The following is a 14,960-nucleotide window of genomic DNA, read 5'->3' as shown; positions in this document are numbered from 1 at the left end:
ATTATAATTATCTACAACACTACTAATTTTGATTACATTGAAAATAAATTTTTTATTTATATTAATTAACTTTGATATTTTAGAAATATACTAATTATTTAATTATTTTAATTTTTATGTTGGACATTAATTTAATTAATGGGATTAATCAATTGAAATATTGTTTATAGTTTTAAGTAGTATTTTATTTTATATTAATTAACTTTGATATTTTTTTCAAAAAATATTAATTATTTTTTAATTTTAATTTTTATGTTGTACATTAATTTACCAACTTTATATAGTATCTACTTACAAGGTACCATTGAGCTAGAAGTTACTTAGACAAAATTTGTGTGTACTCCATATTTCAAACACTATTCATTTATATTTTTATTTATCATGAGTTCAAAAGTAAATGAATTAAACACCCCATGATTGTAATTTGCTATAGTACTTCGGGCAGGATACTCTGTCCGTAGCCCGCCGCCGGGGCTCTATCCATACGTGTCAAGTCCTCATTGGCTGCTGTGAATCCGTTGGTGCTCACAAGGGCACGATAATTGTCCTCCCCTTACAACTATTCTTCCTTCCCTTAATTTGCCCTCGTCAATTTGCTTAATCCCAAGCATATCCCTTTCCCCATCGAAAACCCAACTATCAATACTCAGAAACCCAGAGCCTACTCTTTCTCTCTCTCCCCCAATTCTCTTCTTCTCACCTCTCCCCTTTCGCCATCTCCTCGCCGGAGAGCTTTTCCCTATCTTCCCCGTTCAGTCGTTGATCGGACGGTCAATTTATCTCGAACCATGACCATGCTGAATCCTCAACCGTTAGATGTGAGTCGCTCCTCTACACGCCAATACTTCAATTTGTCGTTCATTTGCGTTCTGCGTATTTGTATGCTCTGTATTTGTTCATAGATTGATAATTAGCCTCATTTGGGGAAGATACGTATACATGCTTACTCGTGGTGTGTATCCACAGTGAGTGTAATGGGGGCGTTGATCATATCGACTAGGGTTTGGGGAGGGGAGCTGGTTGTTCGGTCCCTGATGTGGATTTAGTGTCGTCTAGAATTCAGTGCCGCAGGTGGGGTTTTGATATAGGGGGTTAGGTCTAGGGTTTACTGGATCACACTGTCTGCGTCTGCTTGAAGTTTTGATCTTTACTAAATTGTGTTTATGTGTTTATTTTGAAAATTTCAACAGCAGGAGGAAGAGGAGATGCTTGTGCCACACTCTGATTTAGTGGAAGGGCCCCAACCTCTAGTAGAAGGTCCTCAGCCTATGGAAGGTTTGTTCTTTTAGTGTTTGAAAATTTTGTGCCTAGACAGACACTTGTACAAATGGGTCTGTATAGATTCCATAATTTACACTTTGAGCTTGGAAAAGCATATATTTACACTTTGTCACTTATGTGCTTATATTTTTCTGATTTTTTTTTTTGATTTTTCTATTGGTTGCTTTTATTTATAGTGACACCAGCAGAGAATGCTAATGCAGCTGAAAATCAAGCCGTGGATGAGCCACAGGCTTCACGTTTTACATGGACCATTGAAAATTTCTCTAGGTTGAATTTGAAGAAGCTATATTCTGAGGTTTTTGTTGTTGGTGGTTACAAATGGTAAGGGGCTATGACTATCTTTGGGTTGTTTGTTATGCTATAGAGTTTTGGGTTGGTTTTGCTGACATTGGTCCTGACAGGCGGGTGCTTATATTTCCTAAAGGAAACAATGTGGAGTGCTTGTCTATGTACTTGGACGTGGCAGATTCAGCTACCCTGCCATATGGGTGGAGTAGATATGCACAATTTAGCTTGGCTGTTGTGAATCAAATCAATTCCAAGTATACAGTGAAAAAGGGTATTCTCCAAGTGCTGTGCTGCTATATCATGCCTATATAAATAAGGCTTATTTTTCATTTAATTTCTGTGTTATGTACTTATTTTACTTAGGATACGCTTGTTCAAGTATGTGTTTGTTTTTATTCCTTGTTTTGCATTTTCTTCCCTTCTTTTTTGTCGTATAGAAGTGGGTCTCGTTGTGCCACACGGAGAGATGGTTGGCATGCCTCTCGTCTCACAGAGGGAGATGGTTCTTGCCTCCCCATCTTGGCCCTGTGACTCCATCCTTTGTTCCTCTGTGTGTGTGTGCCCCCCGCCCTGCTATTATGGCATTTCGTCTGCAGTGACTTTTTTCTTTTTGTCCTTTCCCCAGAATCTAATTGTCTTTGTATTATTTTGTGTACTGTAACTGTCTGTGTAATTACTTTTCTACAGTGTGATTCCGGTTGCTGCTTGTGAAACTAATTAACTCTGATCTCACCAGTGCATTTATAAGAGAACAGGTGGCACAATAGGACTGTGAATATGTGATACGATATTAACTAGGATTGCATAACACTTGCTGATAGGAACGAATTCATACTTGTTGATCTTCGTTTCTATGAGTTCATGATAGTGAAAGTTCTTGAATCTACTATTAAAAGGTAATGCATGCTTGCTGTAAAAAGTATGATGATGCTGCTGCTTGTGGGAAATTGTTGGATGAGAGTGGACAAAATCAACCCTATCTTTTCATTTTTTAAAATTTAATTAATGTTATTTTTTAGTGAGGAGAAATTTTGTGCTCCACATTTTTGCCGTTTTTGTCACTGTTTATCCCTCTTTGTGGAAGAACCTACTTCTCTCCTTATTTATGCCTTAAATCCCTGCCCCATTTTCATGTTTAAAGGTTTTACTTTCAGTCATTATTATTATGTGGGAGAGGGAAGGTCATGCATTGAACATTTTAAGTTTACTCTGCCAAAAAACACTCAAGAAAATTTTCATATCTGTAACTTGATTGGTGCCTTCTTCAATCTTCATACCCTTTAAGATAATTGCTTACTCTTGATATCCTGACTAACATGCTTAGAGGAAATTCTTAAATTCTATTTTGCTTGTGATATTGTATTCTGATGATGTGTAAATGATGCAGAGAAAATTGTAAAGTCCAAAGTTTTCTGTGATCTTTACTTGATAAGCTTAGATGTTATTATATTGATTTTTTTAAGGGGTTCTCTACTTCTTTTCTTAGTATTATTTAATTTTTCTTTCAAATTCTAAACATGACCATAGATAACCAAAATAGATGTAGGAGGTGAAGAGTCCCTCCTCTCCACCCTAAAAGTTGGCACTTAAGCATGTTATGGAGTATATTAGCAATGCAATGTTCATAATTGATTGGGAATCTGAAATATATGTGTATATTTATTAAATTAAAGTTGAAAGAGTGTAACTCCGTAGACTTTTTAAGCTTTATGCACCATCTTGATACCTCTTTTGTGTCTAAATGAATCTTACTTTTTAAACGAAGATTAGTAGGCGTGGGCATTTAAATCTTATTGCAGGAAAAAATGAATCTCTCTCTGCTCCCTCTTGTGAATATAGTTGTAAATTAGTATGCTATTTATTGTTGTAGTTATTTTGACAATTTGACCTCTCTTATTTAAATCTGCAGAGACACAACACCAATTCAACCAAAGAGAGAGTGATTGGGGTTTTACATCATTCATGCTTCTCAATGAGCTTTATGACCCCAGCAAAGGATATATTGTGAATGATACAGTTGTGATTGAAGCTGATGTTGCAGTACGGAAGGTCATTGATTATTGGACATATGACTCAAAGAAGGAGACTGGTTATGTTGGGCTTAAAAACCAGGGTGCAACTTGTTACATGAACTCTCTTCTCCAAACTCTTTACCATATTCCCTACTTTCGGAAGGTCACAATATGTTTCTTGTTATTTAGCAATCTCCATTTCTTTTTCTTGCTGATTTTCGGAGCAGATTGATTCTTATGTTGTGATTGTTATCTATCAGGCTGTTTATCATATGCCAACAACAGAGAATGATATGCCCTCTGGAAGCATTCCTTTGGCTCTGCAGAGTTTATTTTATAAACTTCAGTATAGTGATACTAGTGTAGCAACAAAAGAATTGACAAAATCATTTGGATGGGACACTTATGATTCTTTCATGCAGCATGATGTGCAAGAACTTAATAGAGTCTTGTGTGAAAAACTTGAAGATAAGATGAAGGCATGCTGTTGTTTCATTTCTTAAATATGCTGGTCTAATTGTAAATACGTATGGTTTAATATTTTAGTAATTGCTTTACTGGTCCAGGGTACAGTTGTGGAAGGGACAATACAAAAATTATTTGAAGGGCATCATATGAACTACATTGAATGCATAAATGTGGACTTCAAATCTACAAGAAAAGAATCATTTTATGGTATGGATTTTTGTTTCCGAGATTTGGCTCATCTTTGATTTGAATTATGAACTGTTATTATGGTGGCGTTTGGTTGGAAACTTTTATACCTTACAAGTGGATTTGATTCCAATTGCTATGTTTGTTTGACTACTTTTGCTACCACACTATTGGATTCAAATCTTCTATTTAGTAATCATAAAAGTCATTCCTCTAATCCTCTTTCCCTCTACTTCTGAACATGGAATAAAAAATGAGGAATTAAGAAAATAAGAAAAAATAAAGAGGTCATCATCGATGCATTTAATGTGTGTGTGTGTGTGTGTGTGTGTGTGTGTATATATGTATGCATGTGTGTGTGTATGTACTATATATCTTTATATAGTTATTTATTTACATTTGTAATTAATTAATTAGATTCTGATTCTTGTTTGCTACCAAACAAAGAGACTACTTTTACTAAAATGAATTCCAATTATTAAGTATTTGATTCCATTTACGATTTTGATTACAATGTTTGAACCATAGATGTGTTCAATTTTGCAGATCTTCAACTTGATGTCAAAGGCTGTCGCGATGTTTATGCTTCTTTTGACAAATATGTAGAAGTTGAACGACTTGAGGGCGATAACAAGTACCATGCTGAAGAACATGGTTTGCAGGTTAGGAATGGTGGTAGAGTGTAGGTTTTTAGCTTTTGATTGTTTATCCATCTTTTTGAAACATTAAGGACCTGTTTAGTCACATGCGAATTCTCAATTCTCCCAAGCCTCCCATTTTCTGGAAAAATGGAAAGCACTTATTTCTTCCTTTATGACCACTATTATAAGTTATAACCATCTATCAAAACCACCACACACCTTCTTACCCCACTTACTACTCACACCACTCCTACCTACCTACTATCCAATGTGGCTCCCAACACCTACCATCACTATATTACTGTCACTGCCTATTTCAACCCATCTATATTTATCTACCCACTCGACATACCTATCACTACCACTATTTCCATTACCATCACCACTTCCACCCACTATTATGCACCTATGGACCCAGAGTCGCATCCTTACCTTCCTACACCACCACCATAGTTATCATTGTTTATTACACCCACAACTATTTACCTACCTACCCCGTCACCGCCACCTACCTATACCCATCCACCCACCCCCTCGTACCTACTCTCACCACCACTATCACTTCTTAAAACCATTGTCCTTTACCACTCATATATTTGCTTTTATGAAAGATTGAACTAAATTTCACATTACTTTATATTTTGTAAATTAGAAAATAATTGAATTTGAATGCCTTTTCTAGTTTTCCAAATATAAAATGAAAGGTTAGAAAATTGTAGGAAAATGAAAAACACTTTCTGTTACTATGTAGGCTTAAACTGTATACTGATTGTTGTGAAGCTGTAACTCTGTCAGACTTCGCGACTTGCTATTAATCTATTAGTATGAGCTAAGCTGTGTTGATGGGCGAGTATGTTAAACATGAATGGCTGTCAAGATAAACTTAAGCTCAAGAATGGTGCACTTTCTAATAGAGGTCCCAAGTGCTCTTGTAAATCTTCTTGATAGGGGTGAAAATGCAGATTTATAGTTGCACTTGAGACCTCTATTAGGCATTGCACCCCACCTGTACTGTGGTTATCTAAAATATGGATAATGTGTATACAAATATATGCCTTAATAAACTAAATGGTTTCTACTGTAAACAGCAGCATTTTTGGAGCTGTTAATGATGCAGAGCTCAACAGCAAAAGTTTGTGTCGAGTGCTTGACCTTTTTTCATGCAGAAATGAGCTTTTTGCTCATCTATATAGTCTTTTGCAAATTCTTCAACTCATTGATTAGCAGTGACTATTTCCTCCTGATTTACATTTCAAGTTTTGATGATTTCCTGGATTTCAGGATGCTAAAAAGGGTGTACTGTTCATTGACTTCCCTCCAGTTTTACAGCTTCAATTAAAGCGGTTTGAATATGATTTTATGCGAGATACTATGGTTAAGGTTAGTATTAGGAAACACAGTTAGTTGTTTCCACTACTTGGTTGGTGTTGCTAGTATAGCCTTTTAGTGTTTTATTTTATATAACCTTCAAGCATTGATGCTTTGTAGCCTTCTATTCTATATTTTTCATGTATATTTTATTTCTACAAAAATATGTAGTCTAACCTACTTCTCTTTTCATATGCATGAATATCGGTCCATGATAATTTGATGTAATAGGTCTTCACGAAAACTGTGTTTTCTTTTCATCTATTCTATTGGGAGATTGGTTTGGAAGTAATGTTGCTGCCCTTTTTTGTTTTTTTTTTTTGGTCCTTCCCTGGAGTGTTGTTTGCTACTTGCTCTGTTCTATATGTTGAATTGTAGTGCACAACCAATATTAGAATCTTGTGTACTGCATACTTGCATAGTCTATCTTCTTGTATTCCTTGCCTTCCATTCTTTGCTTGAGTGGTTTTCTATGATTTTTTGGGTAGTTTATGCTTATACAGTTACACATCTATCATATTCCTAATGCCCAAGTACTTCACTACTACCACCTATACTGTTTTGAGTGAAAATTCTCAGATACCACTATGAAACATGATGTAAATCTTTGGCTTATTGTATATATGGTTTCTATTTAATGTTTTGAGTATTGAGCAATTATGGTCATTATAATGATTGTGTCTTTATGCAGATAAATGACCGCTATGAATTTCCTCTTGAGCTTGATCTTGATAGAGAGAATGGGAAATATTTGTCTCCTGATGCTGATAGGAGTGTTCGCAACCTCTATACACTTCACAGGTGATTTTGCCTTTTTTATTTTTGGGTCTCTGGATGCATGTAGATGTTACTGTTATGTTATTGTTAATGTTATATATTGTTGAGATGCAATACCATTTGTCTTCTTTTTCTTGACAGTGTGCTGGTCCATAGTGGTGGTGTGCACGGTGGACACTATTATGCTTTCATCAGGCCTACACTATCTGATCAATGGTATATTTATATTCATGAATTGTTCATCAGTATATTTTTTCTGTTTCATTTCTGAAGTTTATCATCATCGTCATTTATATCTGTTTCAATGTTGCCATTTGATTTTGTGTTAGGTACAAATTTGATGATGAACGGGTCACCAAAGAAGATATGAAGAGGGCTTTAGAGGAACAGTATGGTGGTGAGGAGGAGGTAATACCCTGCCATTTTATTCCCCCAAAGACTTGTATCCTCCTGGCTGCTGCTTTATATTTCATTTTGATTTCTGACTTATTCTTTTTGTTGTCAAATAGTTACCACAGACGAATCCGGGGTTCAACAACACTCCGTTTAAATTTACAAAATACTCAAATGCTTACATGCTTGTTTATATACGTGAGAGTGACAAGGATAAGATAATCTGTGACGTTGATGAGAAGGATATTGCAGAGCACCTTAGGGTAGGTTCTTCAGATTGGTTTGCCTGTCTTTGAAGAAGAAATTATTCTGTCTTGAATAATGTTTGTTCAACTTGTTCCAGATAAGGTTGAAGAAAGAACAAGAAGAGAAGGAGGATAAGAGAAGATATAAAGCACAAGCCCACCTTTATACCATTATCAAGGTTCTCTAATATAAAGTTGACACATGTCCTCAAAAAATTGCTGTTTCTCAGACGGCATTTCTCATAAACTGGTATTGCGTGTAGGTTGCCCGTGATGAGGACCTAAAAGAGCAGATCGGTAAGGAGATCTATTTTGACCTAATTGATCATGAAAAAGTTCATAGCTTCCGTATTCAGAAACAGATGCCTTTTAACCAGTTTAAGGTACTTCCAAAACTGTTTAACAATTGTAATTAACAAGTTTTCATTTGATAGTAGTGCTTTCTAGCTAAATCATGACTTTAGTAAATCGGTGTTGATTTTTTCTTTAAGTTTGCAGTCTGAAAGTATAAACATGTTTATTCTTCCCCATTGATGACTTGACTCTCTTCCTTAGTATATCTCCCAGGCATCAAGTTACGTTTGTAAGATGAATGATAACTGAAGGCTTCTACGTTTCATGCTTGGAGCATTTTAAAATAAAACTAATTCCCATGGAAACAAATTTGAGTAATTGGATGCAAATCTTTGCATGAGATTAATGTTGTAACTTGTAAGAGATGGGCAAATTGATGTGTTGAAAAATCAATGATGTTTATATTTTTCATCCACTGTAATAGTGTGATCAAAATTGTGTGCTTGTATATCCCTTTATGTAAATGTGGTTACAAATCTTATACTCCGCAAGTACCAAAATGTATAGAAGTTGTGAACGAGTAGCTAATAGGATGTCAAGCCCATCTTTTTTTGCTTTCTTTCCCCTCCCCTCTATTATTAAATTTCTTTTCTCGGTGCTAGACTGCTAGTTTTCATATCAATTTGGATATGAATCATGGTGAAGTGTGGTTTGCTTTATTTATTAATTTATTTATGGTTTGTCATTTCTATGTTTCTTGTACTAAATTCATATGTTCTGTGAAGTATGGACAATGTGTCTATGCTTTTTGTGTTTTAAGTTATTAATCATGGATGTTGCAGGAGGAAGTTGCCAAGGAGTTTGGTATACCTGTACAGTTTCAACGTTTTTGGATTTGGGCAAAGCGGCAAAATCACACTTACCGCCCCAATCGGCCATTGACTCCACAAGAGGAATTACAAACAGTGAGTTTGCTTTCTCCTCTTAATATTGTTTATTTTTTGCATTGCATTTTTTTTAATGTTATGAGGTAGTATTATCTTAAAATATGCCAAAATGTCTCAATACATGCCTTTTTTTGTATTTGGCTCTTAAGTAGTTCTATATTTTCAAATAACTTAGCTTTAGGACTGGTGCTATTCTCTGCAATATTTGGACACTAAGGTATTAAAATATACTTTTTAGTCTTTTATCTTTTATTAATACTTTGAGTTTATTCATGCACACTGTCTATTCTGGTATGTGTTTCTGTTAGTGTTTCATCCTTCACTAGTTTTTCCAATAGTTGAATTGAAAGTCCTTGTAGATGAATTAAATGTCTTTGAAAGTTGAAACTGCTATTTTTATCCTTTCTATCTTGTTTTGCTCAAATTCTTTAACTTACGCATCATTTTGTAAGTGCAGGTTGGGCAGTTGAGAGAAGTCTCTAACAAGAGCAATACTGCTGAGCTTAAGTTATTTTTGGAAGTGGAGTATGGATTGGTAATTTCCATGATCATCATAACACTTCTCTTTTTATTTTTTTAAATTGTTTTCTACAATTTTTTACTATTTCAAAAAAAAATTCAGGATCTACGTCCCATTCCTCCACCTGACAAAAGCAAAGAAGACATACTTCTTTTCTTTAAGCTTTATGATCCTGAAAAAGAAGAATTCCGGTAAGCTGTTCTGCATAAAGGAATAACAACTTAGTCATTTACTTATAGTAATATGGTTTTTCACTACACATATATGGTATTTCCAGGTACGTTGGTCGGCTTTTTGTGAAGAGTACCGGTAACCCAATTGGAATATTAATGAAACTGAATGAGATGGCTGGATTTGCTCCTGATCAAGAAATTGAACTTTTTGAGGTTTGTGTTATTGCTATCTGTCTTCTTGTTGTGATGATTATCACTTTATTACACATTTGTTGTTAAATATGCATTTAGCATCAGAATGAATACTTGTATCTTTAATTATTTTTTGGTTTTTTGGATAGGAAATTAAATTTGAGCCTACTGTGATGTGTGAACGCCTTGAAAAAACGGTTTCATTTCGCTTCAGCCAGGTATGCATTTGTCTTCCTTTTCCCTTGGATGTTTGAACCTGAAGTTAATTTTCAATTTTGATGTTAGATTATTTTTTTTTTAATTCTGAGTTCGGACAGATTGAAGATGGTGATATTATATGCTTTCAAAAGCGGCCTACCGGTGAAATTGAGGAGCACATTAGATATTCAGATGTCCCTGCTTTTTTGGAATATGTTAAAAATCGCCAGGTAAATCTTCACTTTTGGTATTTGATTAACAGGTTGTGAATCTTCACTGTATGTTTTATTTCTTTAAAAAAAGTATTCATCTAATATGATTCATGCTGTTTTTGGAACTCAGAGACACTCTAGTGTATATGCACAAGCATTGCTAGTGGTTGTAAATCTGTGTTTCCTAAAAAAGTACTGCCTTTGTCCCATTTTATCTGTCCTACTTACTATTCATTAGTCAAACCAACTATTTTTCTTTATTTATTTTCTTTAGTATATTTTACTGATTTTTAAATTTGATTTTTTGTGTTTAATAGTACTTTTAGTGTAGTTTCTGAGTATATAAATTTTGTATACTAATATTAAACTTAATATTATGAAAAATTAGATTAAAAATAATTTCAGTCAAGCCTCGTTAACCGAACCAAACACATAAAATGGGATGGAGGGAGTAATAAAATTTCTTAAGGAGCACATATACATCCATTTCAATGGTAAAGCTGTTGATGCGGCTAATTTTGATTTCATTTTATGATCCTTTTTGGTATGCAGATTGTACATTTTCGCGCTCTGGAAAGACCCAAGGAGGATGATTTTTGTTTAGAGCTGTGAGTTGATTGAATCTTTATGCTTAGATTGGCAGTGATGTATTTCATTTGCTTTTTGATATGTTTCTTGACCTTTGGCATTGCCATATTTCCAGAGCAAAGAATCACACATATGATGATGTTGTGGATAGAGTGGCTCAGCACCTTGGATTGGATGATCCATCCAAGATTAGGCTTACTCCTCACAATTGCTATTCCCAGCAACCCAAGCCTAATCCCATCAAATATCGTTCTGTTGATCATTTGGTGGACATGCTTATCCACTACAATCAGGTGAGTTGAATTTGAGCTAATGACAGCATTTTACTATAAGAGAAGGAAATGAGGGCATGAATCGTGATAGTTCGGTATTGCTACTAGGGAAAAAATTATGGAGGTGCACTAACCACCATTCATTGCTTTCTTTGATAGATTTCTGATATATTGTATTATGAAGTTCTTGACATTCCTCTGCCAGAGCTCCAGTGTCTCAAGACACTGAAAGTTGCATTTCATCAGGCCACAAAGGATGAGGTGAATCCAAAATGCTTTATTGGTAATTTTTAACTTAACCATTTCTGTAGTGTCTTATTGTATCTTATGTATTGTGGTCAGGTGGTAATTATCAATGTTAGGTTGCCCAAACAGAGTACTGTTGGAGACGTGCTTAATGAAATAAAAACAAAGGTACAAATACTTTACTCTGTTTTACTAACACCATCTTTCTGGTTATCAATTGGATTTTTGCCCTTTTCTTGTTTCACTACACCTATCTTTCTTTGAAAGTGCTTTTTCTCATTGGGATGCATGTATTGATTTCCGCTTTTATCTAAGTAGTAAAGCATTGTTCCATTATTGCTCTCACCTTGTGCCTCCTTTTTCCAAAAACAAAAAAAGAGGAGAAACTTTCAGAACCTTAGTGAAGTATGTTCTCCTACATTCACATATGCTGTATTTGTATGGTGAAACAGGTTGAGTTGTCTCATCCAAATGCTGAGCTTAGATTGCTGGAAGTCTTCTATCACAAGATATATAAGGTAAGGTGCCTGGGAATTCAGCAGTGTTAGTTTTAGACTTTTTATCTAATTCAAATTTCACTTGTGAAACTGCAGATCTTCCCAAACAGTGAAAAAATTGAGAATATAAATGATCAGTACTGGACATTGCGGGCTGAGGAGGTGAGCTTTTTGTGTGAGAATATAAATGATCAATACAGTTTATAATATGTCCATGTAATACATCTAGCTGTATTAATACTGCATTTATTTTTTCTTTTCACAGATTCCAGAAGAAGAGAAAAACCTTGGCCCTCATGATCGTTTAATTCATGTTTACCATTTCACCAAAGAGACATCTCAGAATCAATTGGTAAGTATATACAATTTTTTACATTGCTGCTCAAATTAGATGAAGTAATTACTTTTCAATTCAAAATTTGACATGTATTTTCCATTTGCATTGTTTTTCACAACAGCAAGTTCAAAACTTTGGGGAACCCTTCTTTTTGGTTATCCATGAAGGTGAAACTTTAGCAGAAATTAAAGTCCGCATTCAAAAGAAATTGCAGGTTCCCGAAGAAGAATTCTCCAAGGTTTGATATTTCCTTTGCATTTACTCTCTGCAGCATTAGTTTGCAATGGCAATGCTGTACTAGATAAACATTTTGTGATAGCAACAATGCACAATAGTGTTGTTTGCGGTTTAAGCTTCTAAAAGACTATCATTGATCTGGATTCTAATTGCTCTTTGTGGATGAACAGTGGAAGTTTGCATTTTTGTCACTGGGACGTCCAGAATATCTTCAGGACTCTGATATTGTTTCTAGCCGTTTTCAGGTCAGGGTTACTACTCACTTTATATATATATATATATATATATATACATATACACATACACACACCTTTTTTTTTTCCTCCCGACTTTAAATATATACTAGGCAATTTGGAAATTGGTATTTTCCTATTGTCACGTGTACCTAATAAATAAGACATTTTTCCTTCTTTTCTCAGAGACGAGATGTGTATGGGGCATGGGAGCAGTACCTTGGTCTCGAGCACTCCGATAATACTCCAAAGAGGGCTTATGCAGCTAGTCAGGTAATGGATCCCGGATTACATATCTTCTATGTTTGGTTTGGTAGGTTCTCTGCCCAATGTAGATATTGCACTCAGAGCACTATAAACTTATACACAATCAGATGCTCTGCTCCACTTTCAAGTGTTCTAATCGTCTTCAAATCAACATTGGCAAATTATTTAACAAGTCCTCTCACTGTCACGTTTTTGTGATTGCAGAACCGTCACACTTTTGAAAAGCCAGTTAAAATATACAATTAAACCATGGGGCGTTCCTATTTAAAAGCAGTCAAGGGAGCTCAATGCTCATGCAACTCTGAAAACAAATGGGAAATGCACCTACCTTATATGCACGTGATGGGAGCTCCAGAACCATCAAATCGAAATTCAAGGCAAGCAGGGGAATAGAGTAGTACTAGTTTCGCATTCTGTGTTGTGTTTTCTTCTTCTTCATTACCTTGTAACATTCTTCCTTAACTTTCTTTCTTGCCCGTATAATCTTATTCACACCCCCGCTCTCCCCACCTAGCTACTTGTGTTGGTTTGTAGCCTTTATCAAAGTGGGGACTGGGAGGTTTCCCCTCCCGTATGTATTGTCGACCCTATAAATTCTTTTTCCCCTCGGGTATCCTTTGCAGCTAGCTGGTGGCCTGCCGTAGAGAGTGGCGCCTCCTATTATAGCTTGTGTAGTCTTGCATAGAAAAGATTTTGGTAGGAAGAATGTATAGTATATATAGTTGCACACATTCTGAATACTACTGACTGGTGTTTTCAAGTTTTGAATTCCCCCATCCTTGTGTTTGCAATCTGACTTTATTATGATTTATGAACAGGCAAGTAGGCAACTGCTCTTGTAACCACAAACTCCCTCTGTACTTGAGTTTCATGGTTTTATTATGCCATCTCTATGCTTTTTTGCCTCTTCTCTGGCTCGTCTGTACACAATTATGTCATACATTGATGCACTTTAAAGGTCATTAATAATAGTATAAATGTGTATTATTATCTTTTCTTAAGGAAATACTATTATACATACATATCATTGTAAATGTATTGCAAATGAATGGGATAAACTTCAAACATCATGTCTTGTCTTTTTTACTTCTTGGAGCTTCACATGCTTGTGTGTTGAGCGTATAATCTACTGTCAGTTTAGGCTTTTAGTTAAGATGGAACACATGCTTCGATTTTGTATCAGCACGTAGGCTTAGGCTGTGTTGAGAATATATACCGGGCTTTTAGTTGAGACGGAATGTGTTACCAACTATCAACTTAGGCTTAGGCTTTGTGTTGAGAGCATATAACCAACTACTCGTATCAACTTAGGTTTAGACAGAATGTGTTGTCAGCATATAACCAACTATTAACTACTCGTATCAACTTAGGTTTAGGCTTTTTTTGAACGTAAACTGCATAATGGATTAAATATCAGAAGAAAGTACATGAAGAAGGGACGAAGGAGGGACAAATTTCCATTCCCTACGATCGGCAGTGAGTAAAGTTGTCCTAGCTAGATGATGAGCAGCTCTATTCGTGGATCGTTTAGCAAACATAAAGCTAATGTCTAAAAGATCACTAGCTAAGTATCTAATTTCCTGAAGGACAAGATCAAAGGAGGTAATGCAATGTTGGTCCTTTAGACCGTTAATTACAAGCTGGGCATCGGACTCAATAATAATGGATTGGAAATTCAAGGACTTGAGCCATTTGAGCGCCTCTCTTATTGCTATTGCCTCCACTGTTTTGGGGTGGTAGAAGAAGTCAGATCTTTGGTGAAAGGCAGCAGCAAACTTAGGTTTAGGCTTTTAGTTGAGACAAAACGCATCTTCAATTGCTTGAAATGAAACGGAATGTGACGAATACAAGCTAGAAGTTTGTATATCGTTTTGAGGTTGGACAAGTCAACCAAAATCTCAATTGTCAAGATTTTACTTGAGAAGTTGTCATTGAAAAGGTGAACACAAAGTCAAACTCAAAGTGGAAATGTAAAAGGACTGGAAAAAGGGAGAGAAATTATAAGAGCAAAGTTAATATTTTCTTCGATTTCATGGGCATTAAATTTTAGAAATTCTTTATAAATATAATAAAATCTTGGTTTTA

General features: G+C 35.3%; 1 protein-coding gene across 1 annotated transcript; it reads left to right on the top strand.

The window, feature by feature from the left end:
* Positions 1 to 628: 628 nt before the first annotated feature.
* On the top strand, positions 629 to 13,780 carry LOC116005995 (ubiquitin carboxyl-terminal hydrolase 12-like). Its single transcript, XM_031246240.1, has 32 exons — positions 629 to 818; positions 1,191 to 1,275; positions 1,458 to 1,605; positions 1,686 to 1,843; positions 3,482 to 3,747; positions 3,845 to 4,063; positions 4,151 to 4,259; positions 4,785 to 4,900; positions 6,161 to 6,259; positions 6,939 to 7,048; positions 7,166 to 7,240; positions 7,354 to 7,432; positions 7,534 to 7,680; positions 7,761 to 7,841; positions 7,926 to 8,045; positions 8,799 to 8,921; positions 9,361 to 9,438; positions 9,526 to 9,614; positions 9,701 to 9,809; positions 9,938 to 10,006; positions 10,106 to 10,216; positions 10,751 to 10,806; positions 10,902 to 11,079; positions 11,218 to 11,319; positions 11,401 to 11,472; positions 11,757 to 11,822; positions 11,898 to 11,963; positions 12,067 to 12,153; positions 12,260 to 12,376; positions 12,546 to 12,620; positions 12,795 to 12,881; positions 13,080 to 13,780. Exons 1-32 carry the CDS (start codon positions 789 to 791, stop codon positions 13,119 to 13,121), a joined length of 3,369 nt encoding a protein of 1,122 aa, XP_031102100.1. The 5' UTR covers positions 629 to 788; the 3' UTR covers positions 13,122 to 13,780.
* Positions 13,781 to 14,960: the final 1,180 nt, after the last annotated feature.

The sequence above is a fragment of the Ipomoea triloba genome, chromosome 15, assembly GCF_003576645.1.
Source record: "Ipomoea triloba cultivar NCNSP0323 chromosome 15, ASM357664v1".
Taxonomy (NCBI): domain Eukaryota; kingdom Viridiplantae; phylum Streptophyta; class Magnoliopsida; order Solanales; family Convolvulaceae; genus Ipomoea; species Ipomoea triloba.
The sequence above is the reverse complement of the archived record's forward strand: the minus strand, read 5'-3'. Positions and strand labels throughout refer to the sequence as shown.